The sequence below is a fragment of the Protomyctophum parallelum genome (genome assembly GCF_964188405.1).
Source record: "Protomyctophum parallelum genome assembly, chromosome: 1".
NCBI classification, from domain to species: Eukaryota; Metazoa; Chordata; class Actinopteri; order Myctophiformes; family Myctophidae; genus Protomyctophum; species Protomyctophum parallelum.
The window spans coordinates 72,037,098-72,061,818 of record NC_139697.1 but is presented as its reverse complement, the minus strand read 5'-3'; the positions used below and the strand labels follow the sequence as shown (position 1 = coordinate 72,061,818).

Genomic DNA, 24,721 nt, shown 5'->3' with positions numbered 1-24,721 from the left:
CTCAAAAATAATAAGGAAAAATAGGTCATGAGCTGTGAAGATGAAGGTTATTGTTGCAGTGTTTGTTTTGTCTCAGGACTTTTGAGAGGTTAACCTTTTTTAAAGGGGACATGTACAATGAAAAAACGACTAACAAATGAACAGAACTGAAACCCTATCTGTTCCAATACTAATGGTATTATGCCTCTCCTTGTGATGGTTTCCAGATACTTATGTAAGCTTGAGTTGACTCTCTCTCTCTCTGTCTCTCTGTCTCTCTCTGTCTGTCATGCTCCAGACAGTGGAAGTTTACTGTGTTCTGCTGTAAAGGTCTGTGCTGTGTGCACACAGCTGCAGCTGTACTTAAACAGATGTAGAGCAGCAGAGTAATAACTTTTTTCCCGTCTTTATAGCATGAGATACATACAGATGTACCACAGACAGACACACACACACACACACACAGACACACACACACACACACACACACACACACAAAGACAACCGTTTTCATCTACGGGAAATTACATCAAAGCTTGTCCTTTCTTCACGTGACATTTGAGAGCCTGATGGAGACGTTGAAACCTACGTAAATAATAAGAGCTACGTTCTTGAAACCCGCGCCCGCCGTGACACCAACCTGAGAAGGCACTCAGATATGAGGTGCTAGCTAGACCTTTAGTGCTCCCCCTGCCACACGTGCGCGCCAGACCTGGCAACGCTGGCAGGGGGGAGTCGCAGCAGGGCGTGTTACTGCTCAACCAAGTTACATTTCCTGCTACAGATAACGGCTTGTGTTTCCTCCTCACTCCCCTCGGTGTCTCCGTCTGTCAAACAGGGTCGGGGTCTGGGGGTGGTGGGGGGGCTTTGTGAAACTAGATCGCTTTCCTCAGCCGGTGGTTTACCTCTTGTCACGGACTAGTAGCCAACAGGTCGCCCGGTGCTCCTGGCCTCAAAGTGATTGATTAACCTCTTGGATGGAAAGGCCTTTATCTTCTTTAGCAGATGGGGAGGCGAAGGCTGGCAGAGTTTGAATGAGCCAATCGTCTCTGTGCCGAGTTGATACTATAAGTTCATATGTGGTATGTTTTAACTGCAACTCACGTGACAGGAGAAATGGGGAGATGTTGTTTCACCTTCAATGTTTTATTCAATCTCACATGGAGAACATGGCGGCTCGTTTTTGCTTATTTTCCATGACTGTCGCCGTTGACGGTGTCGGCCTTGTCTCCATCTCAATGTGTGCTTTTGATGGAATGCAATTAACCTATGAGGTTGACTCATGCTCCCAATGTGACTCATGTTTCATCTTTGTCTCTCTTTTCCCTTTATACCCCCCCCCCCCCTCTCTCTCTCTCTAGTCCAAGGAAGACAAACTATCGAGCCGTATCCAGAGCATGCTGGGCAACTACGACGAAATGAAAGAACCAATCGGAGGGGAGACCATTCCCAAACTAACCGGTAAACCTTCCAGCAGCTCATCGTCCGCCGAGGACAAGTCGGGCCAGTCATTGTTCAGCGGGGACCAGCGTGGCAGCGGGGGCGGCCAGAGCAGCAAGTGGACGCCCGTAGGGCCCGCAGCTGGCACCTCCACCTCTTCCTCGTCCTCCTCCCAGTCCCAGAAGCGGTCGGGCCTCGGCGGCCAGCGAGCCGGCGGCGCCGGCGGCAGCCAAAGACACGGAGGTGAGGTGCGGGAGAAGAAGTCGAGTAAACACGGTGGAAGTTCTGAGCACTCCAAGTCCCACAACTCCAGCCCGGCCAAAGGCTCCCTGAGCTCATCGGCATCCCGCGCTTCTCTGGGCACTGAGACGCACCACGGGAAGGAGCAGCGTTACCGATCCAAGTCTCCCAGGGATCGAGAGGCCAACTGGGACTCACCCTCACGTGTCCACACATCCTTCCCCACCGGGCAACACTCTAGCCAGGCCTTTCCGCCTTCGCTCATGTCCAAGCCCAGCTCCATGCTGCAGAAGCCGACCGCCTATGTGCGGCCTATGGATGGTCAGGAGACAGCGGAGCCCAAGAGCTCGCAGGCGGAAAGCTACAGTGGCCAATCTCACAGCGGCACCATGGGAGAGATGAAGGCGAATGGCAAGGCCTCACTCTCCAAGCTCAAGATCCCCTCTGCACCAGTAGAGGTGAGACATGACAATGTTGCATACAGATGGCCTCACTAACAAAGCCAGCGGTCTCTGTTTACACCTCTAAGCATTGCAGAGTTCATTCATTGCAACAAAGGCAAACACAAAATAGTGCTGTTGAGTGTTGAAGATGACTTGGTGTTCTACATACACTCTTAAAGAGTTAGGGTTATAGATTAAATATATAATTTGAACATGTTTGCTAACATTAGCAACATAAACAACCTATTTTTCAACCGCAAAATACAGTTTGAAAATTATAATCTGTTAGTCCTGGAATGGAATGCTGAGTCATTCACTTCCTAAAGAATAAAAACAAGTCTCTATGACTGTTTTATTTTTGTTGGGGTTTCCCAATTGTTTGGGTCACTGAATGGGCCTTTTAAGGGTAAATGAGTCATGCTTTGGGACTTTAAGTGTAACGGAGGAATCATATTATCCACCCCCCCCCCCCCCCCTTTGTTTAAAGCAACAGCACAGGTTTTAATGCGTAGAGCATGTCTTGAAATGATGTCATTGCTGTGATATCACTGGTGCTCCGGATCAGCAATAAGGTTCTGTGGGCTGTGACCCCAACATCATAAAGCCCATATAGAAATGACTCACAGAAGTCATCTCTCACACTGGAGACAACGTTGCGTTCGAACACATGTGCTAAGTGTAATGTTTGTGTGTCTCTAGGGTCCCGGCGACGCCAACTGTGTCGATGAGATTCTAAAGGTCGGTACATTCACATTGCTGCCATTTTGGGGTTTTCCTAAAGACTCCCGCTTTCAGCATATTGGAAAGATGATTATTCCATGAGCAATTCACTCTCTGTCCAGTCAGTGACGGTGTTTCTTAAACATTTTGTGAGAGTTACAACTGTTGAATTCTTTCCCCGGTCTCTCAGGAAATGACTCAGTCATGGCCCCCTCCATTGACAGCAATCCACACCCCCTGCAAGACAGAGCCCTCCAAGTTTCCATTCCCCACTAAGGTCAGCAGCAGTCACTGTTTACATGCATTCTATAGTAATAACACATCACAGCATTGACTTGATCTATATTTAGTTGCGTGCTGGTGTCTCGTACCGAAAATGGCCGCTTGTAGGTCGGCTGTTTTCGGTGTGTGTGCGGCGCCATGCGCAAAAAACGGACCTCTCATATTGTATAAGTCATCTTTTCATTGTTTAGTAATAGCCAACTTTTTAATATTCTTTTTAGGACTCTCAGCACTCAGGTTTTCCAGGTGGACATAGTGAGTATATGGCACATACTGCACTTTGCAACACACAACATGCATTGCAACCTGATGAGGATGACATGGCAGTGGTCTCATTGCTCGCGTATTATGTGTGTTCACAGAGAGGGGAAGTTCTACCAAGTCCTCCAGCAGAGACCAGTCCAAGACCTGTGACGATCAGCCCAAGTGAGTGCCTCCCTGCCCCGCCCAGTTACAGCCTGGCTGGCGTTTAAAGCCAGTTCCGCCGCCGCCACCATTCATTTAGTGTAATTAGTTCTTGCGTTTTTTCATACAAGAGGAAAGGGCAATGTTGGTTAGACATTAAATAGTTAGAAAAGGTCCAGAGATTTTCAGGTCAGGAGCTAAATAGCACAACAGATTTCACAAGGTGAAATGGGCACAAAGCAGGTTGTAAATGGAGTGCAACAGTTTGATGTCCTAAACTCGTGGGTTCCCTCGCCAAATGTCACCTTGGTGTATTCAAATGATGCACAACATAAGGTCTGTGTGGTTAACGAGAGTTTTACGTTTTGTTCTATAACATGAACTACACCCGTTAACGTCTCCCATATATGGAAATAAAAGGTCACTGGCAGCTAGACAGACATTTCCGTAATTATAGTTAAAGAAAATTGCCAGTGTGCTTCCAAAATAGAATAAAAAGCCTGCAGATTTGTGGAAATTACATTGGAACAAAACGTGTTACTATCATAAGCCCACGCTTGCTAAAGTGCTTAAACCCGACTCATACTTTGGGCGTATGACCGTGTCATGTGCCGAAAATGGCAGATATACAAGCTCCAGTCACAATACATCACGCATAGCGCTGGGAGTTTGCAGATCGGCTATTTCCGGTGCATGGCACGGCATGGCATCATAATACTTGGGATTTCTTAATTGATCCAAAACCCCAACGCAAAAAACTCTGATTGTAAATGGGCACCGGGAACCCACTAGGGCAGAGATAACTTCCAGATAGGCCTACAACAGTGGTTCTCAATAGTGGGGTCCAGCAGGCACCCCCAGGGATTCTTGAGGGGGCTCCAAGCCAAATATTTGTCTGTAACTCTGAGAGTGTACAAATTTAACCAAATGGACCCTTACCTGTCCATTTGGTTATGACTGGTAAGGGGGTGGAGGGGGGGGGGGGTCCTTGAAATTAAAACGTTTGAGAACCACTGGCCTACAAAGACGTAGTTCCTGTAGCACTCTACTTGCATAGCTGTGAGGGTGTGACTAGCTTTTACTGTGTTTCAGTATGCTGGAGGATGACTTGAAGCTTAGCAGTGATGAGGACAGTGATGGAGGAGAACAGGACTCAGCCAAGAACGCATCCAGGAACACCTCAGCAAGGTATAAGTGGTGCTTATATTAAAGCGTAGTGAAACACCAACGCATTATTATGCCTTTATGTGTGGTAGTATGTGTCCTTCCTAGTCAAGATTTAATCTTTTCCGAGAAGATATCATAAAACCAAAAATACAGGCATAGGTGTCACGATTTTCACCCTCTGAGCCGCCCTCTTGCCTTGCATAATGACATGACATCAGATTGTACTCTTGGAGGTTGTGATGTCTCTCCTGTCCCAATGCATAGCTAGCTACACGAGTGGGAGGGCTATTGTTGAGTCGGACTAGCCAATCACAGACAGCCCTCACTTCCTCCAACCCACTTTGGTTGATCATTGAATGTGTGTAGTAGGCAGGGACAGGCTGAAAGCGTGTGTTTCATTACTCTTTAATCACTGGCTGGACCACATGGTGTAGAAAAACAGGTTTATTTGTCAACCCGTGCTGCGTATCAAACACACAATGTCAGCCACTTGACCAGGCGCTCGTTTGAAGCCTCCATAGAAAGGTTGTGTATAGGAAAATAGCAACGTGTGTGACAGACACCCTAATTGCCTTTTTTACTCCCATGATTTATGAAGCTGTATAAAATGTATTCACTTCAAAGATCTTTTGAACAAGTGTCCAGTGTTGACTGTGGTCCTATAGTCACAATAACACAATCACAAATGATGCAACCAGTGAGTAATGCACCAAAAGAATCCTCTAGTTTTATGGGGGATGTGTGCATGTTTACGGTTGTTGCAAATGGCTGCATGCACGATACAAAAAGAAAACACGGGTGAAATAACACTGGCGTCATGCAAGGCGCGCAAGCATATTCAGTCTAGCGGCTGGCCCTGTCTAATATAATAAGTGGTCTGTCTCCCCAGTAATAACAGTAATAACAGTGAGGTAGCGGACCATTCACGGGACGACTCCAGCAGCCACAGCGGCTCCGAGAGCAGCTCGGGGTCCGACAGCGAGAGCGAAAGCAGCTCGACGGACAGCGAGGCCAATGAACCCCCGCGACCCGCCTCTCCTGAAGTAATGATTGAACGACTTCCTCCATGAACCTTTTGTTTTACGTCATGCCATAATGTCACACGACGTTAACCAGTATAAGTTCCATCCAATGTGCAGTTCACCGTAACCCATTCTGACCCGAGAACAGATTCTAAAAATGTCTTCTACATCCTGACAGTTTTCTGAAAAAGCTATGTTTCTATGTCAGTCGTTCTTTGATTTTTCAAAAATAGCAGACCTACAAGCTTGTCGCGTTCCACTCGGTGGCGCGCTATGAGCTTGTAGATCTGCTATTTTTCAATAGCTAAAGCATAGCCAAAGGGGTTAAGTGGTACAAATGGTCACCTTTACTTCTGGAAAAAAGAATGTGTGGAAAAAGAATGTGTTCCAAATGTAGTTATTCATCAGTATTTATAAAACTCACAGAAGCTCACAACCTGTCACATTGCAACGCGTTTGAGCTTATAGATAAGCTATCTTTGCTACATTTGTGTGACATTGTAGTATGACTTAAGTAGGGCATTACTTCCTGAAAAAACCAAGTTGAAATAGGAAGATAGAGAAGGTTTCTGGTCGGTAACGAAATGTACAAATTTCCAATGCAAGTTTTTGTTCTCGCATCTGTCAGCCATCTGAACCAACCAACAAGTGGCAGCTGGACAACTGGTTGAAGAAGCAAGACAAGCAGTTCTCCCCGGCTTCCCCGGTGGACAACAGCAGCAGCGTTCCCACCAAGCACAAGAAGGACAGTCGGGACAATGGCTCGGGGCGGAGCTATGGTGGCCAGGGAGGCGGTTCCAAGGACTCAGGGGCACCGACCCCGAGCAGGGACCTCCGGGCAGCACAGAAGGGAGACGCGAGCGGTCGTGGGCGGCAAAGGTCCCCCGCCCAAAGCGATGGCGGCACGAGCCAGCGAAGGACTGTGGGTAAGAAACAGCCCAAAAAATCAGAGAAGCCCCCGGTGGTGGAGGAGCCCAAGGGTGGGCTGAGGGTGGAGAGCGAGCCGGCCCCAGAGCCGGCCCCTCCCCGACCCAAGGCCGCCACCAAGGGCTCCCGTAAACCCAACATTAAGCCCAAGTCCTCCCCGAGACCCACTGCGGCTGCCGTGGCCACGGCGGGCAAACGGAAAACCAATGCGCCCACCAAGACTTCCCAGAAGTCTCGGGAGTTCGTCGACACGGACTCCTCCTCATCCGATTCGGAGGAGAATGACAGCATTCCATCCTCGTCGCAGACGCCAAAGTACCCGGAGAGCATCCGGACACCCGTATGCGTGTTCTCTCCCATGGAAGAGAAGGAGCTGTTGTCGCCGCTCAGCGACCCAGAGGAGCGGTACCCCGCTAGGCAGCCACTCCAGGTTCTCCTGGTTAAGATAGGTCAGTTTGTTTTTCTGTCAAGCCGTTTCAAGTGTTGAAATACTGTGCTCATTATCCATACTGTGTTCCTGTCTACTCTCCGTTATACACACACACATATATTCTGTACATATCATATTCATATCATATACATTAAACAATATACTTCACTTCAGACCTAAGTCTGCTGTCTAGGATCCCTGGGAGGCCCTACAAGGAGACAGTGGAGATCAAAGTGGAGAGGGAGGACTCGCTCGACAGAGACGGAAAGGAGTTCAACAAGCAAAGCTCTGAGAAGACCTCCAGCAAGGGCAAAAGGAAACGGGATAAGGTATGAGACCTAACGGCGACACGTTTCTACTTCCTCCTTTGTTGTTACAGGAATCGCAAATCCTGTCAACTGCTGTTGTGTTTATCCTCTTCAGGGAGAGCAAAACACAAATAGAATCCTGCTTGTTACATGGGCTAATCCGGTTCCCAACTCTGCACAGTGCAACAGTGTCTGGCTTTAAGGGATAATTTGACTTTGGGATTGAATTAGGGATTCGTGAAGTGGTGCTTGAAGTGGTTTGTTTTTAAGGCTGGTTGGTTTGCATGAGCATACGGCACTTGGTGAATGATCATTCTGTGTCATTTCATTCTGTCGCACTTCAAATTACTTTTAACCGCTTTAGCTTCAGGTGGATTTTGGTACACCTTCACATTTTAACATTAGCGTTTTTACTAATCTTTCAAGACAAACAGAATATTTTGGCGATGTAAACACCAAATATCGGGGGTTTTCAATGGGGGGGACATAAGTGTGTCTTGTTCCGTTCTTTAGTTTTTGGGAGTTGAATATCGCTTGTTTTCACCAAAACATTAGACCGGAGATCTAGTTTGTGTTATTTCTCTGTGTAGTGTGAACTCTTCTTTAGAAGTCAAAACATCATACTGAAATTGATTGAAATGATAAATATATTGGTCAATGGCAGTCAAATTAAGAGTGCCTTTTGCTTTGTTCCTAAGACAGGTGTTAGAAGTTCAAACGTTGACCACAGTTCCATCGAGTTGGGTGGAATGTAACATAAGAACATACACCACATGGCCATTAACATTCAGGCTTTCTCTTCTCTGTTTTTGTACGTTAAGAATGATGATGACGGTGCCAAACCTGACAGTAAGAGGTCCAAGCAAGAAGACAAGTCTCTGCATCACAAGAACAGCAGCAAAGAGTAAGCCACTTACTTTTCGGATGCCTAGAAAACTGCCATGGTCTGAAATTGGCACTTCCAACTTCACAGGGCCAAACAAATGGAGAAAGATTTTTCATTTGGCATATTCGTTTCAAAAGCGAACCAACACTTTGGCAGGTGACTATAAATCTGATAGTGGTTCAACGTTGGTGGTTCAAATATCAGCCATGGTGGCGCATGGCACTGCCAACATTTTTTAAATGAAATATTCAGCATTGGTGGCTCAGCATCAGCAAGATTTGTACACAAAAAGGCTGTGTATATACATTGGTAGTATTTGTATGTGATGTATTCCCATGCTTTTTTTGTTCTTGCTTAATGTAAGTCGCTCTGGATTAAGAGCGTCTGCTAAATGCCTAAATTGTAAATTAGTAGGTCGGGTAGAATTAGTCATATACCAGATATTTGGCCGGTTAGCTAAAAAGTAACATTTCAGATGTATAGACATAATTGATCAGATAGTGTCCCTCTAATTGTGTGAGGGGCGGAAAAAGGAATATGTTGTAAGGAATCCTCTCTCACCAGGTCAAAGCGGTCTTTGGAGAAGAAGGAGGAGCCGGTCCCCTCTCCCTCCATGTCCCTCCAGCGGACGCCCAAGGCAGAGCACCAGAGTCGCAAGAGGACAGTGAGCCAGTCTTCCACCTCGTTGTCCAGTGGAGCGGGCAGTGGGAAGGAGGGAGGTCACAGCACTAAGGGCAACTCTACCTCCAAACACAGGAAGGGAGAAGACAAGGGACGCAGCACCCGAGAAGGAAAGGTGAGGGTAGTACAGTGGTGTCTCCAACGTCCGGCCCGCGGGCCAATTGCCTCAAAAGTCTCGCATCTAACAAGCTTTAAACTGAGCAGATTTGACCTTCCGTTCCGTAGATAATGGCCAAAACATGGGTGGGGGGAGGATTTGAGAACTCTAGTTTAATGTTCACTCAATCATAAATGACTGTCATTGGAATGCAATGGACGAGAGATGTACTGTAGCTCTCTACTTATGTATCATCAATGTTAACCACAGACAGAAAGACCATGCACATCTGTTTACTGATTTGGTAATGTTAAAAAAGTAGGGCTGACCTCGATTTGTCGAATAATCGATCGGAATGGGTCTTAGTCGACTACCAATCTCTTAGTCGATTTGTCAGTGTTTTGTTTTTTTAGATATTGGCCTAATTTGTTATATTAATTAACATATATATATATATTTCTTTTTTAAATAGGTTATATATATCATGATTTATCGGGAGAAACCAAGCAAGTATTATGTTAAATCAGACATCAAGCACCCCCACAGCCCAAATGGAATGATTCTCTGTTGCCTTGAATATGATGAAATATGATTAAGGATCACTGTGATTATGGTGAACTAAGCTCACATTTAATACCGCACACACCATACCTGTAACTCCTAGTTGACTATAAAAATCTAATCCTTAGTTGGGGACAGCCTGCCGAAAAAGGCAGTTATTTGTGTTTTATTCACAGCACACCTGACAAAAGACCTTTGATATTGCTGAAATGCAGTACATTTGTATGTGACTTTAATATGGTCCGAAAGTACATTATGATAGGTAGGAGATGCAGTAGGCCCTTGGGTGTTTTCATATTTTCTAATTTGGCCCCCTTTGAAAAAAAGTTTGGACACCCCTGGCATAGTAGAAAGGTCAACTCTTCGTGTGGCATCGGCTTCGCTGCGGTGACGCTAAAGCTGCTTTGTGCAATACTTTTTACCATTGAGAGTGACATAACTCTACTTATTAGCCATTCTAAAGCATGTTATTGAAAGCAAACCCAGCTCTAGCCACCTCCTCAGATCTGTTGAAAAAGCTTTGCACCTCCCTTATAAAGCCCTGTTGTACTTTTGTTGCGCAACACGTACACACAACTCTGTATAAATCATGCTCCACTGCTCACCCCCCTGGCAAACCCATGCTTCCCGATATGACAGAGCAAGATGACTGGTAGTAGCTACATTTGTTCGCTTTGGCACTGTCCACATAGGGATGTTTTTCTAAGCAGATAGTACTATATTGATCAGGGTCCCACAGGGGAGTATACGTTGTTACTTCTCCTTCTTTCCCTCTACACCAATTGTCTTCGCCGAGAATAGCCAATCTACAACCTTGCAAAAGGAAAATCTGTTCATATGACCTTTGTTTGACAAAATGTCACTGCAATGTAAAAGCATGCCAGGGCAGATAGGACATTCAGCCTGTGTTGTGACTCATTCCTTAAAGGAGCATTCAGTGATTGGGGTGATTTTGAAAACCCCCCGGTCAGCCCCGGTAACAAGATGTGCACATGCACACACTCTACAGTGGGGCGACGTGCAACAGGCGAACGGCACGTGCACCAAGGCCAGCCCCCACTCGATCATGATTGGAGGAAGGCCTCTGTCATCCTGATTGGATGAAGGCTGGGCCCGCTAGCCAAAAACGAAACCTAAGGTTTTTTGACCGTGGTTAACTGGGGACAGAGAGGAACTTCTTATATGGTCAGCACACTCTATAGTAGGGAGGATTATCACTGAATATACCTTTAACTTATTCCTTATCAATAGTTATTTTATACTCCTACAAAAGTAGAATCACAGAAAAACAAACTCTATGGCAAGCCAGAAAGTAAATTGTGATTGTGTGTGGACAGACAAGTTAATATATGAAACGTTGGATTTCCTACACTTGTAATTAGACCTAGCAGTGCTAACCCAATGTAAATAAAACAGCATGTTGTTGTTTCAGGTGCATGCTCATCATTACACAAAGCAACAATGAGCAATCTTCACTTTAGAATATTTTTCTTTCTCTCCATATTGGTAATTTGATAGTAACAGCATTTGTGTGTTGATGAGAGTGACAAACATAAAGGAAAATGTTTATTTAGCAAAATGTCTGTATACTGTACACCATGTACGGGTGGACAGGGTCATGGTCTGGAGCGCGTATGAAGTGGAGATGGAGAGCTTGTGTTGACAACACACCGCGGCATCTTGTCGTTCACCTTGTTTATCGGTAGTGGACAGCTGGATGGGAAAAAGCTGAAGGGAAACGTCTGTTGGGAACTGTGAGCATGATTGCCCAGCTCTATTTTTCATGGCTGCTAGCTAGCTATGCACTGTGTTTTCACTAGGGACCTTAAAAATACCAGCCAACAGAATGGGTGGGAGGGGCCATGGCGTTTTCAGCTAACACCTCAGGCTCCTAGGGTTACAGTCTGTTGAGAAGCCAAATAAAAGGCAGGTGTTGACACATTTACTCCCATACAGAGTTGACCAGTGGAGAAGATTTTATAGAAAAATAGTGGTTTGTTAGTACAATGTAAGCGCCATGTTTGTTTCAGGCAGTGCTACAGCTCTGGCAGTTGACTAATCCCTCTGTAGGTAACAGTCCAATCTGCCCACGGCCACTAAATGCAAGCCTGACAGGTCTCTCTCAGGTCTCCTTCACTCTCACCTTCCTCGCCGTCTCCCCATCTCCATTTCACCCGTCGCTTCGAACACACTGGCCTCTTTTTCACTGAAACTTTATTCCTTTTCCTTCACTGCAGGAGAAATCCTCAAAGGGCTGTGATAACCAGCTGGCCGTGGCGCCACTCTCCACGGACGGCTCCAAATCTCAGAGATCCAAGCTGCTGTTTGAGGAAAGGTAAGAGAAGCCTGTTCCACTGTGGATAACCCCCTCGGCAGGCTAAACGGCCAGAGCTGCCGCTGGGGATCTAGGGTTGATGCTGTAAAACTCCAGGAGACCTGCGAGGCCAGGCAAGGATGCGTCAGAGCAGAGTGCACAGGATGTAAATTTTAACTTTAGGGGGGGGGGGGGAAGCCATGTCCCTGTCATGCTGTGACAAAGAAACATCTTAGCATTGCTAGTTATTGCTTTACATGCAATTCAGAGGAAGTCAATGTAATGGCTGAATTGTGTTTTCAAATGACATTTAAACATTGTCAAAAATATTTATATATTTTAAAGTTGAAAGGAAACATTTGGATGGTTCAGAGGTGAATAGAAATAACGGTGATGGGTCGCACACACCGAAGAACTGCTTCCGTTTTTATTCTTGCATAATGAATAATAGACAAACGTTTCGGCTATCCAGCCTTCATCAGTGTGGTTGGTTCAGAGGAGGATTCTGCTTGGTGTTAACTTTTAATATCCGTCTTTCAGGGTCCATTCTGCTGATCACTATCTACAGGAAGCCAAGAAACTGAAACACAATGCAGATGCACTGGTAAGAGTGGTAAGCTATTCTCCTGTGAAACCACGAATATTCAAGATACCAAGAACATGAAGTGACGGCAGGTTGCATGCAAAGCAGTGAGAAAACCGCTCCAATTCTACCTCTAGATAGACAAATAATAATGTGATTTTTTTTTTTGCATGGAGTTCATTGATTGATCCAGGAGACCACTGGCATTACCTAAACAAGACATGTACAAAATGATGCTGTAAAACTTTCCTCCCAATTTGTCTCAATTCAATCCCGCTTGTCAGGAATGCTGTCCAGTAATGTTGTCCGGTAATGTTGCACAAACATTTGGTGGTAATATTATTATTTTACTATCACTTATTACTACACATTCTCATCCCAAGGTGCTACCTTTGACCAAGCCAACCGTCATTAATAAAACATAAAGAAACATTGAGAATAAGGCAGGCGCATCTTCAGAAGCAGGCATGAGCCGCACAACATGCACCCAAGGGAGTTTCTGTGCCGAATGGTGTGACACCTGCTTCTGTGGACTCGCCACCGCTCAAGTTGCACACCAATACGCAGGGAGAATAGTAAATGACTGCTTCCTCTCCATACTTTGACTAAGCAGCGAAGTATGATTTCTTGGGAGTAGGAATGCCCTGTCTATCACAGTCTTAGAATGACAGGACACTCCATGAACTGTGGCCTGAAATGGAGGAAAAAAAAACCTGGTCCCCAAGTCACTGTAAGATAAGCAGGTAGCAGTAGCAGAGCTATAATTTGACTCGTATCAATTTACCCTGGGGGTTATCAGATAGAATTTCCTCTGCCTCGTACTACTTGTACTTACTTCAGGAAGACTTCACGCCAACCAGTTTGTTCCTTTCCCCTTTCTGAAGAGGCCACTTGAAAGAAATGGCCTTCCAGTAAATGGTCAAATTCACAGTTTTGCATCAGACTTTGTTGAAATGTTTCATTGAGGCCCACAGGTCTGTTGATTTAGGAATGAGTCACTATTAACCAATGAGGTTGTTTTCATATAGCCATGTCATGTCTTGACACAGTTGGACCGGTTTGAGAAGGCAGTTTACTACCTGGATGCTGTGGTGTCTTTTATCGAATGTGGCAACGCCCTGGAAAGAAGCGCCCAGGAGGCCAAATCTCCATTCCCCATGTATGCAGAAACTGTGGAGCTCATCAAGTAAGGATAAAAAAGAAAAACCCTAGTGCATGGTTTTATGGTTCTCAACCATTTACATACACACACACACACACACACACACACACACACACACACACCTACCTGAATCACTTGTGAGGAACCCTTTTTTTAAATTTATCCTGTGCAAAAGTGTTTATCTTAAAGTGTAGGTTTGTGTATTTACAAAATACAGTGAAGAGTCTAGTCATTTGCAATGATGTTTGAACGTGGTCTACTGAATCCTCAGTCCATGTGGACGAATTAAGCATGAGCTTACCCTGAGCAAAGACCACTAGTCTTAAGCATAGAATTGATAGGCATACACATCACAGACACATTCACATGGTCACTCAACAACGAGTACATCCTCAAGAAGGCGCAACAGCGACTGTACTTTCTGAGGCGCCTTAAAAGATTCGGCTTAAGTACAAAAGGACTAGTGAACTTTTATCGCTGTATAATTGAAAGTGTCTTAACTGGCTGTATCACAGCGTGGTACGGTAACACGACCACTCAGGACTGCAACAGGTTGCAGAGGACCGTTAAAACAGCAGCTAAAATCATCGGCAGCACACGAAAAAATGAAAAAAGCCCACAACATCATGGAAGACACCAGCCATCCCGCAAATACCCTGTTCAAACTACTCCCTTCCAAAAAACACTACCAGAGCATCAAATCTCGTACCACCCGTCTCAGTAACAGTTTCTACCCTCAGGCAGTCAGGCTGCTGAACAGCTGACCTTGAACTGTATTGCACTGTTTTGTCACTTCACTTGTTTTTTTGTCTTTTTCTTGCACTATAGATGTTTGTTTATGTCCTGTGTATGTAAGACTGAGAGTGCTCTGAGCAAAATAATTTTCATTGTATTTATACTCTGTATCTATACACATGACAAATAAACCTGAACCTGAACCTGATAGCCCACTTAACCTTACAGAAAACAATAGCCTTATTTTATTTTTTTAACCCTGAGCAAAAAACTATTTTCAGTAAGTCATGACAATACTTTTCAAGGCTTTTTGCTTGGCACAAGCTGGTATAATATGACTAATTGTTTTGTTTAGTTTTTCAAAGACCCCCATATTAATATATATTTGGCTGCAGACCCCCATTTCGAAAATATTCGGAACCCTCATACAACATTTGTGTAGTTAACATGTTTGTTTTTTTAATATTTTTTTGAACATAGGATAAGTCACATCGTGCCGCGTTGTGAGCTTGTAGATCAGCTTTTTGCAAATGCAGATACCCCTGGAACCCCCTCAAGGTGGAGTCCCCAGACTACACTTTAAGAACCACTGCTCTACTGTCAACATAATAGTATCGAGCTTGTACTTGTCCTATATACTTTGTTGACCATCTGGGGTCCCCCTGGGGTCTATACACGGGCACCCCCCTACCTTTTTAAGTGGTGCAACCACTTCCTTAAGTGATTATGTGTGTGGGTGCCTGCCTGGCTGGCTGGGTAGGTAGGTATGAGCACGAAAACAGCATGGTTGTTTTTCACCACCTGTGCGTAACCTAACACACACGCACATATTAACTGTATATATGGTGATTTTGGGTGTGCCAGTACTGTACAGTACAGTAGAGGGACCCCCACACGGTAACTGTCATTTCTCAACCGTTTCGGACGCAGGGCGGCTCGCCGGAATCAAAGCATTATGGGAATTGTAGTCTAGGAAAAATGTAGTCAAAAAAACGAAAAATCGTGAAAATGTGACACAAATCTTTGAATATATTCTTTCAGAGCGAACGTTTTTAACTCAAATCTTTGCTTCTGGAAGGGTCCCTGGAACAACATATTTTCAGATGGGGGTCGGCGGCCAAATGCAGATAATTCTTGTGGTCCTTGACATGAAAGCATTTGAGCACAACTGAGGTTTTTCTGAAAACTGTCATGATTTAGAAGACATTTGTAGAATCAGTTCTCGGGTCTAAATGGGTACATGCCTAGAAATGTAAAAACAAAAACATATTTTTACATAGAGCTCGTCAATGACTGTCTGATAAATGGTCAGTGTTATACACTGGATGTATGAGTCGGGTAAACAATAACATCGATTTTTGTCTTGACTTTCAGATACACTATGAAATTAAAAAGCTACATGGCCCCTGATGCTACTTCAGCAGACAAGCGGCTAGCAGTACTGTGGTGAGTATGCTAACTGACATGCCCAGCGAATCGTGCTGTCACCTTACCCATAATCTTTTAAAACTGTGGTTCTCAAACTTATTTAAGTAAAAATAATCAGTTACAGAACCCCCCCCCCGGAAACATGCTTTGAGTAAAAGTACACACATGTCCCGAAGGCAGTCAAAATCTGCACGTACAGTACATGACCATCTGTTTTTTGTTTTTTTTCTGTCTCCACACAAAATAAAGGCTATTTTTTTCCCTCCCTCTCTCTCTCTCTTAAAAAATATAATAACAATGAATCATTTCCCTTCTTCAGCCTGCGATGCCAGTCCCTTCTCTATCTACGGTTGTTCAAACTAAGGAAAGAGAGTGCGCTGAAATACTCCAAAACACTCACTGAACATTTAAAGGTATGCCAAATTGTTGTTTGAAGAAATTCTCTTTTTGTTTGTACACTTGACTGTAAAACATCTGCGAAGCTAGTTTTGCATTAATGAAAGTATATGCGATTCTCTGCCTTTTCACACTCTTATTTTTGTTTGTGTAGAATTCTCTGAGTAACACCCAGGCTCCCTCTCCTGGATTGGGAAAGTAAGTCGCTTAAATTGCTGGCATGAGTATTTCAAAAGATGTTTGTGTGTTATTGTAGAGTATTATTTTAGCATATTATATTATGCAACTATCTCTGAATATTAAAGGGGAATTTACAAAAGTGTAAAAAGACGGCCTTAGTACATTGTGATGTACGTTATTAAATACGGTATACAGTAACTGATATGGTATCCCCGTCTCTCCATCTATTTAATAAACAGAAAATTATTTTTCAAGTCTGTTGCCTATTTCAGCCAATCAGGACAGAATACACATGTATCACCATACCAGAGCCAATTTGTTCTGAGAGATTACCTTTGACAAGATCTTCATGTTGCAATAGAAGAGCAGGGAGACTAAATTCAACCATCCTAATTGTATAAGTTGTATTAACATACTTTACCATACAGATTACATTTCATTCATAAAATAAAAGTTACATAGTGAGGCTTTAAAAGAAATGCTATCTATATTGCTCTGTTGTCTCTAATCCCTAGACAACTGAATTGACCCTGGTTGTTGACAAAATATTATCAGTATTTAAGGTCATTACACACTGGCGAATTAGCGACGCGATGCGAATAAGCGATCTGATAATGCGAAATATTGCATGTTGCAGTTCGCCTGCGAATCTCTGCAAAATACGACACCAGAGCGAACAAATAAAAGCGAAAACGGTCGCATTTTCGCACATTCGCACATTCGCCACTGATGTGGAAGCTTGCATGGACTTCAATTGGTTTTTTTTAAATGCGAATTATTCGCACGAATATATCGCGTCGCTAATTCGCCAGTGTGTAATGACCTTTACTCTCGCACTTGCACTTTGTAAGTCGCTTTTGTAAGACAAATAAAATGTCTAAATTGTAACTGTAACCCTGTCCTGCCAAGCATGTACCCAAACAAACGGTCACATAATGAACCATGTGTGTGTGTCATTGTGTGAACGCAGTAAGGCAGCCAGCATGCCTTCCCCGGTGTCCCCCAAGCTGTCACCTGGCACCGCCGGCGGCTACTCGTCGGGCAGCAGCAGCAGTAGCGGCAGCTCATCGGTTACCATACCTCAACGGATTCACCAGATGGCCGCCAGCTACGTCCAGGTCACCTCCAACTTCCTGTATGCCACCGAAGTCTGGGACCAGGCCGAACAGCTGGCCAAGGAGCAGAAAGGTGAGCGAACGTCCCGTTTGACAACCGGCCGTCTTCATTCCGGACGGGGAGTTTGTGGAATAGCTCACGATGTCTTCTGTCCTGTTCTATCGGCGATTCAGCCACCTTTCCCTTTTGCATCTACACAGTATTTAGTTTTTTTGTTCCTTTTCCTCTGTGTCGCTATTACGAGTTTTCACGCAACGTTGCAGCGTGACTCGAGTTAGCCATTAAATCCTAAAGTTCAAAGTTGAACCATTTCAAAAGGATTCGTGTATGTCTTAAGTTTGTCTTAAGAAACTGAATGCTATTTCTACTTCACTTGTGAGGAACCCTTTTTTAATTTTTATCTTGAGCAATTCATCATCGGCAGCACAGAATTACCCAGTCTCCATAACATCTACACCACTCGAAAAAATGAAAAAAGCCCACAACATCACAGCCATCCCGCAAATACCCTGTTCAAACTACTACCACCCGTCTCAGTAACAGTTTCTACCCTCAGGCAGACAGGCTGCTGAACAGCTGACCTTGAACTGTATTGCACTGTTTTGTCACTTCACTTGCACTTTTTTTCTGGGTTTTTTTTCTGCTATTTCTACTCTAAAACATTTACTTGTATCGCCAATGTCTTCCACAGTGGTCAGTATATCGTTTTGTAAAATGTGACGCTCCCCACATAAGTTAGAACTTATGTGTGTAAGTAATGTGTGTAAGCGTGTAGTGCAGGGGGGGGTCCCAGATATAAATGGCATTAAATGGGGATCAGTAGCCTATGCATGTCAAACTGGGTATCCTTTTCAAATGGGGTCTTGCCCTGAAAATGAATTTCCAGGCAAGACCTCGACCTCGCACGTGCAGACTCGGCCCCCAGCCTGGTACCCTAGTCAAAATATGGCCCTTGAGGAAAATGTATTGGGGAACCCTGGCCTACATAAATCTTTGTGTTGAACACAAAATGCATTTGTAGAACCCCAAAAATGCCATGCTTCGCTCGCACGCTGTGCGGCCCTCCACACACACAATCATTCTACAGTTGTGGCCCCCGACCTAATCTAGTTGAATACCCCTGGTGTAGCGTGTAAGACTAATAAGCAGGCGGTTGTGGTGGTTTGACCTGTAAGTGATGAATTGCGTTTGCCCTGCCCCCTTGCCACAGTGAACAATGTCTAAATGGATGACCTTTTGACATGTGTGTGTTTGGCCTTTTTTCTCTCCTCCAGAGTTCTTTTTGGAGTTGGACAAGATGATGGGTCCTCTGATCTTCAACACCAGCAGCATGACGGAACTGGTGCGATACACACGGCAGGGCCTTCACTGGCTGCGCTTGGACGCAAAGCATATTCCCTAGCGAGGACTCTCTTTATAGAGGCTTGCTTCCACACGTGTCGTACACATACAAACACACACAAACGGTGGTCATTTGCGTATAACGGCACATGCCCGAACCCATGCTTGTGAGCATAGGCGCATGCACCCTCATGCAGACAATGCACAGACACAAACCTATACACGCATACAAAACCTATACACGCATACATACAAAATCAACTTCTGGTCCTCCATACATGCTTGTGACGAACCTCTCAGAGCATATCTGCAACACTGTGTCCATTTCCTACACCAGCTTGCCAAAACACTGAGCAATTTGGAGCATCTTCTACACACCTCCTGCGTGGCGTCGTCATCATCACACAGGGTGAAGCATCTTAACTGTGACACAGAAACAAAAGAAGCTCATTCCCATGCTACATGTACCGGTGTCCTGGCGCTTATCCACGGCTAGAAACTGACGGCGACATTTGTTTCCACCTGGCATTAAAGCTCGCTGGGAGTTATTTATGAAATACACTAAATGTGTTTTTGGTTTAAAGGCTACAAGCACATTTTCGCTTAATTTGGCTTCGGACTTCTTTCTTTTCACTTTACCGCTTTTTGTTTCTTCTTTTTTTTTTTTTTTACCAAAGTACCTCCCGTAAACACCAAAGGTGCTTTAAAACGAAGGTTTTTCTCTATCTTTTTTGTGCCTTGTATGTGATCTACAGGAAAGAGAATCAGTACCATTACTTTGAAATGCATTTTGCATTTTTCTTTATTCCTTTTTTTTAAATGGCTTTTATTACTACAGCATACACTTTGGCATTTAAACACTGTTTAGAATAGCTACGGGAAGCTGGCAATGGTTTGTGTTTCTACAAGTCTTTTTGTACATGGTAGCAATCGCTGTACAGGTACAACAAATATGCAGTTTCCTCAGTCTTTGCCTCCTCTATGGCAAAGCTGATGTACACCATCTGGTTCAAAAATGCACATGTTCCCTGTAAGCGAGTCTGTTGGAGCCCAAGATTTGTCTTGGAATGGACCTCTGTGGTTTTACTTGTAGAGGGACTTCTTGTACTTGTACAGGGTACCAACCATGAATTTCTAAATGGTGGTTCTGTTCTACGAGTTATTGAATTGATCAAAAAGTTAGCTTTTGAGCAGTGTGGGCTTTGAGTTTGTTTGGACAAAGGATATCCCCCCCCCCCCCCCCACCCACACACACACACACATACATACCACATCTCCCCCACCAATGATCTTAAGAGATTCCTTATTTCTCTGCAGTTGCAGAATATTTTAGTTTGTACCTAAGAGACAGTGTACTGTAGCTGCGTTGTTCCTTGAGAACATGGTGTTATTGTTCTACTGAGCTGTTCTTGTTGTGTACATCACAAGGGGTTGTGTAAAGTAGCGGTGGTTTCCAAACGGTGTGCCGAGGCACACTGGTGTTGACAAGACCAGGTGTGCCTTGGAAGTTTGTGTCAACCACTTATTATTGCAATTTATACAATTTTACAAACGGCTATGAATTATATTTCGATTTACTATATCAGTATTTTGGGCACACTTATTTCCCCAATACGGAGACAAATTCTATACTCTAAAAACATGTGGAGTTTGCTTTCAAGTTGCCCAAACTGCAAGTGCACATTTGAGTGAGGAGTCTGCTATAAACACAACACGAGATGTATAGCTAGATAGCTATAAACACAACACGAGATCACAACACTGGTATCGGTATCGGCTAACATAGAAATTATGGTATTGGGATCGGGAACGAAAAAAGTGTATCGGGACATCTCTAATATATATATAGATATATATATATTTTAATCGCTTTCAACCTGGTGTCCCTATTTTTGGCATGTCAGGGGATAATTTTCACAAATTTCAAAACATATAGAGGCCACGGCAGATCTACAAGCTCACAGCACACATTATTTTATTTTAATGTATTTATTCCCCCCCGCAAATTGTCACACATTGTGTAAATGGCAGATCTACAAGCTCACAATGTGTCGCATTTGTGATTCATTGTGAGACTGTGGATTGGCTACTTTCTTTCTGTGAATACAGGTGTGCCTTGAGAATTTGACTTTCCCATTGGTGTGCCTTGCACACAAAACGTTTGGAAACCACTGGCGTATAGTGTATTTTTCTATGGAACATCAGGGTGTGTCCAAGTATTGAGAAATTGTATCCATTTCTATGAAGCAGTTATTTACAATGCAGTTCTTACAAACTGGTCCAGTGCAAAAGTAGAGCAGGACAAAATTATTTTGGGCTTTTATGAAATCAAATTTAGCATAATGTAAAGATGCAGCTAAATGTTTTGTAGAATACCATCAGTGGCACCAATTAGCAGTATTGCATTTCTAGAACAAAGAATTTAAGATCTATGGTTATATATTCCAGTCATGAAGTAAGGTGGCCAAAATAGATTTTTATTTATGTATGTACCAGTTTATTTTTTTTTCTTTTATTTTTTTCTGGAACTTTTCAAGAGCATAGGCTTAAAGCGGGTTGAACAGGGCTTATGAAATGCAAAGTATTTGTATATGGTTGTTATTTAAATGTAATTAATTTAGCTATTTGATGCTCCACCTAGTGTAATAGTCTTACTCATTAAATATATATAACACACATGCCACCTAATTGTCTGTATTTATGGTACAGCAGGCAGGTTAATTAAAGACGACTCAGAACAACGGTGCCGGTTGACCTGATGTTGATTTTAGTTCCAATTGGATCAATTTAATTCAGTTTGTCATAAAGGCAAAACTGCATGGCATGTGAATGCCATTGCTTTGGAACCAAGAACTTGACACTGAATGGAAGTTCAGGCTCATGGCTGTCTTTTTTTTTTAGCCCAGTTTCTACAAAGAACACATGCTGGAAACATTAATACCAGACCTGGTCCAAATACCATCCACAAATACTGTATATCTCAAGTTTTGTTGAGGCTTCATAGGGATTTCCCTTGGAAGACAATACACTAAAAGTTCCAGTAAGTACAGACTGTCAATGTAAAGTATGGATCATTAATCCATTGTACTTTTCTTTGACAAACTTACCTGATGCGTAACCCGATACCATCTTAATGGTATTTATATGGAACTGCTATTTTGACCACGTCTGAGTATATTTTACACATTGGCTCCCTGGTCTATTTTGTAGGGGAGTTATTGTTCTTTCCTCTTCTACTTGAAAGAGTGACAGACAAAAGTGGTATTGAAATCTATGCAGGATTTTTACACACACACACACACACAATCAGGATTGGTTCCTGGGAAAGTCTGTATTTAATTTTTACACCTGGGATTTTATTTTTTCTCCCCTGCTGGTTTTTGTCTTGTTTTTATTTTATTTTTGTAGTAGTCTTTATTTTTTTTCCTGTCTCAGAAAGACACTTGTTTGAATGACTCAAATGTCCAATGCCTTTAGCTTTTGCAACTTTGTGTACTGGTTTAGTATGGGTATGTGTGTATATATATAGGTTTAGTATGGGTATGTGTGTATATATATATAGGTTTTTTATAACCAAACAAGGATTTTGTACTTAACGCTGGAGGGCACTTTTCTCTTAGGAATTCCTCCTGGGCGTGTAGTTTTGTCAGCCCACCCACTCAATGTCTTCATACACTGGTACACATTGTAAATACAGGTCCGAGGCTGTTGTTCCTTACACTAATAGTCAAATGTACAAATTTAGCCTTAGCAGAAAATTTTAACACTTCTCATTTATTTATTTTTTATGCCCCTTTGCTGATTGTCTTTTTTGTTTCACTCCCTCTTTTTCGATTTAAAAAAAAAACATTTCTTTTCATTGAATTCATGAAATAGGAAGACGTTAATGGAGGTTGCTCACGATGAGATTTCAGTGTAATAAGTAATTAATATTAATTAAAACTTGGAAGAATCCAGGGTAAAGTTTCTTCTTTTCACATAGTAGAAAGATGTTAACACTTGCATGTTTCTATTTAAAAGCAAATGTACAAATTGTAAATAGGACATTTCTTTAAGGGTGAATTTCTACAGCAGGTTGACATTTTTATTGAAATTTAAAAACATTGTACATATATTTGTGACATTATATGCACATTTTTCTTCCTTTTTCTCTGTGAGCCTTCGTGTTTGCTTCCTCTTAAAAGTTATTAGATGCCACCCTAGTCTCATAACGCTGTATATCAAGTTGTTTTATCAATCATTTTGTTAACTGTACTCGATCGTATGCCCTCCCCCGCCTCTTGTCAATATCACAGTCCGAGTCGCCACATAATCAGCTGTGTCTTTAGATCCAAGTGCTAATATTTTCTCTTCTCTGTATTAAATATGGAGAGTTGTAAAGTCATGAAATGTACGTATATTGTGGATCACATTGAATGGGTGGTGCGGATGGATGGATGGATGCATGCATGGATGAATGGGTGGTGTGCGAATGGGTGGGTAATGTGGACGTTTGGGTGGTGCGGATGGGTGCATGTTGCGCGGACAGATATGCGAATGGATGGATTCTACGGCCAAGGCATGTCATTATGTAAAAGAAAATCTATCTCTTCGTCTGTTCCTCACATCAAAGTCGTACTTTACTACGCTTCCCCTTTTGAAATTTTTGACCTGAGATGTCTTTTTTTGAAAACAGAGGTATTTCCGTACGCGACGAGCAGTTGTAGGACTTTCTACAGCATGTTGTGCTACTTCTTTTTCTAAAACCTTGTCTCAAAAAGCAAGACCCGGGAGCTTACACATAAAGTACAATAGTCTAAATTGGGTTAGTTTTAAGAGAACTGACAATAGAGATGCTATATATTATGGATGCAATATGAATAAGGTACTCATTGAGTTTGGTCTTCAAACTTGGGCTATCATGTAATTAAAAAACATTCTTGTGAAGTGAGTATTAATTGTTACTAATGGGAGTCTGTCCTGAATATTCTTTGTATTTTGCCGTATTGAGAATAAAATATATATGGTTATGTTTAATCAAGCTCTGCTGTCTTACATTTATTTAATGTTTCCATATTGCAAAAGGTCAGAGGTGCTGGTCATGTGTACAAATTTAGCAGTAGGAAACTTCACTGCCAGTAAAAAAATCACTGAAATATATACATTGCAGTTCATCTACTGCAGGTATTTTTAACCGCACACAACACAGGTATGTGGTCCTAATGGAAGATTATGGAACTCAGAAGATTGCAATGATAGCTACCCATATAACATTTGCCCAAGTAAATGTTATTGCTCAAGTATTGAATACTTACTGCTGTAATCTAGTAAGTAAACTTTCCCTGTGCTTGCCTTATTCTGTAATATGCATAACCATAGTATAGGCTGCACAGTACAGCTGTATAAAATTGCTTCAGTGCAGCAGCTCCACACACACACACACACCTGCTTCATTTACTGTACTCAATCACTTTCTTTTTTTTCTTTTTAAAGATTTGTTTTTGGCTTTTCTGCCTTTATTGATGGATACAAGTGAAGATTGGCAGGAAAGAGGGAGAGAGAGACAGGTGGAGACTTGCAGCAAAGGTTGTCATGAACGGGACTCGAACACGCTGTCAGGCCAGAGCCTGTATAGGCGGCGTGTGCCTGGACCACTAGGCCAGCAGGCGCCCCTACTCGATTACTTTCAACCTGGCTTCCTTTTTTGGGGCAAGTTTTACATGTTGAAAACGAAAAGCCAATCAGTTATGTGTTCGTTGCATGAGCATGACACCGTTTTGGAATATATAGAAATGTTAGCCTCAAAATGGAAAGACTGCGTGCTTCTGTGATCTTTGGTGGGGCCCATGCAGACCCCAGGTTGGGAAACACTAAACTTTAGGAAGCAGCCCCTTGCCTG

At 43.2% G+C, this 24,721-nt stretch overlaps 1 protein-coding gene across 1 annotated transcript in view; it reads left to right on the top strand.

The window, feature by feature from the left end:
- Positions 1-23,859, top strand: part of aff4 (AF4/FMR2 family, member 4) — a 33,205-nt gene extending 9,346 nt beyond the window's left edge. The window contains exons 3-21 of the mRNA XM_083774594.1: positions 1,341-2,117; positions 2,802-2,840; positions 3,013-3,099; positions 3,326-3,359; positions 3,467-3,530; positions 4,602-4,697; positions 5,566-5,719; positions 6,327-7,074; positions 7,230-7,384; positions 8,185-8,267; positions 8,814-9,045; positions 11,826-11,923; positions 12,443-12,506; positions 13,535-13,671; positions 15,757-15,828; positions 16,130-16,223; positions 16,361-16,404; positions 17,357-17,574; positions 18,777-23,859. Coding sequence (XP_083630720.1) covers positions 1,341-2,117; positions 2,802-2,840; positions 3,013-3,099; positions 3,326-3,359; positions 3,467-3,530; positions 4,602-4,697; positions 5,566-5,719; positions 6,327-7,074; positions 7,230-7,384; positions 8,185-8,267; positions 8,814-9,045; positions 11,826-11,923; positions 12,443-12,506; positions 13,535-13,671; positions 15,757-15,828; positions 16,130-16,223; positions 16,361-16,404; positions 17,357-17,574; positions 18,777-18,904 — 3,324 coding nt within the window. The 3' untranslated portion in view covers positions 18,905-23,859. The remainder of the gene's footprint in view (positions 1-1,340; positions 2,118-2,801; positions 2,841-3,012; positions 3,100-3,325; positions 3,360-3,466; positions 3,531-4,601; positions 4,698-5,565; positions 5,720-6,326; positions 7,075-7,229; positions 7,385-8,184; positions 8,268-8,813; positions 9,046-11,825; positions 11,924-12,442; positions 12,507-13,534; positions 13,672-15,756; positions 15,829-16,129; positions 16,224-16,360; positions 16,405-17,356; positions 17,575-18,776) is intronic.
- The last annotated feature ends 862 nt before the right edge of the window (positions 23,860-24,721 follow it).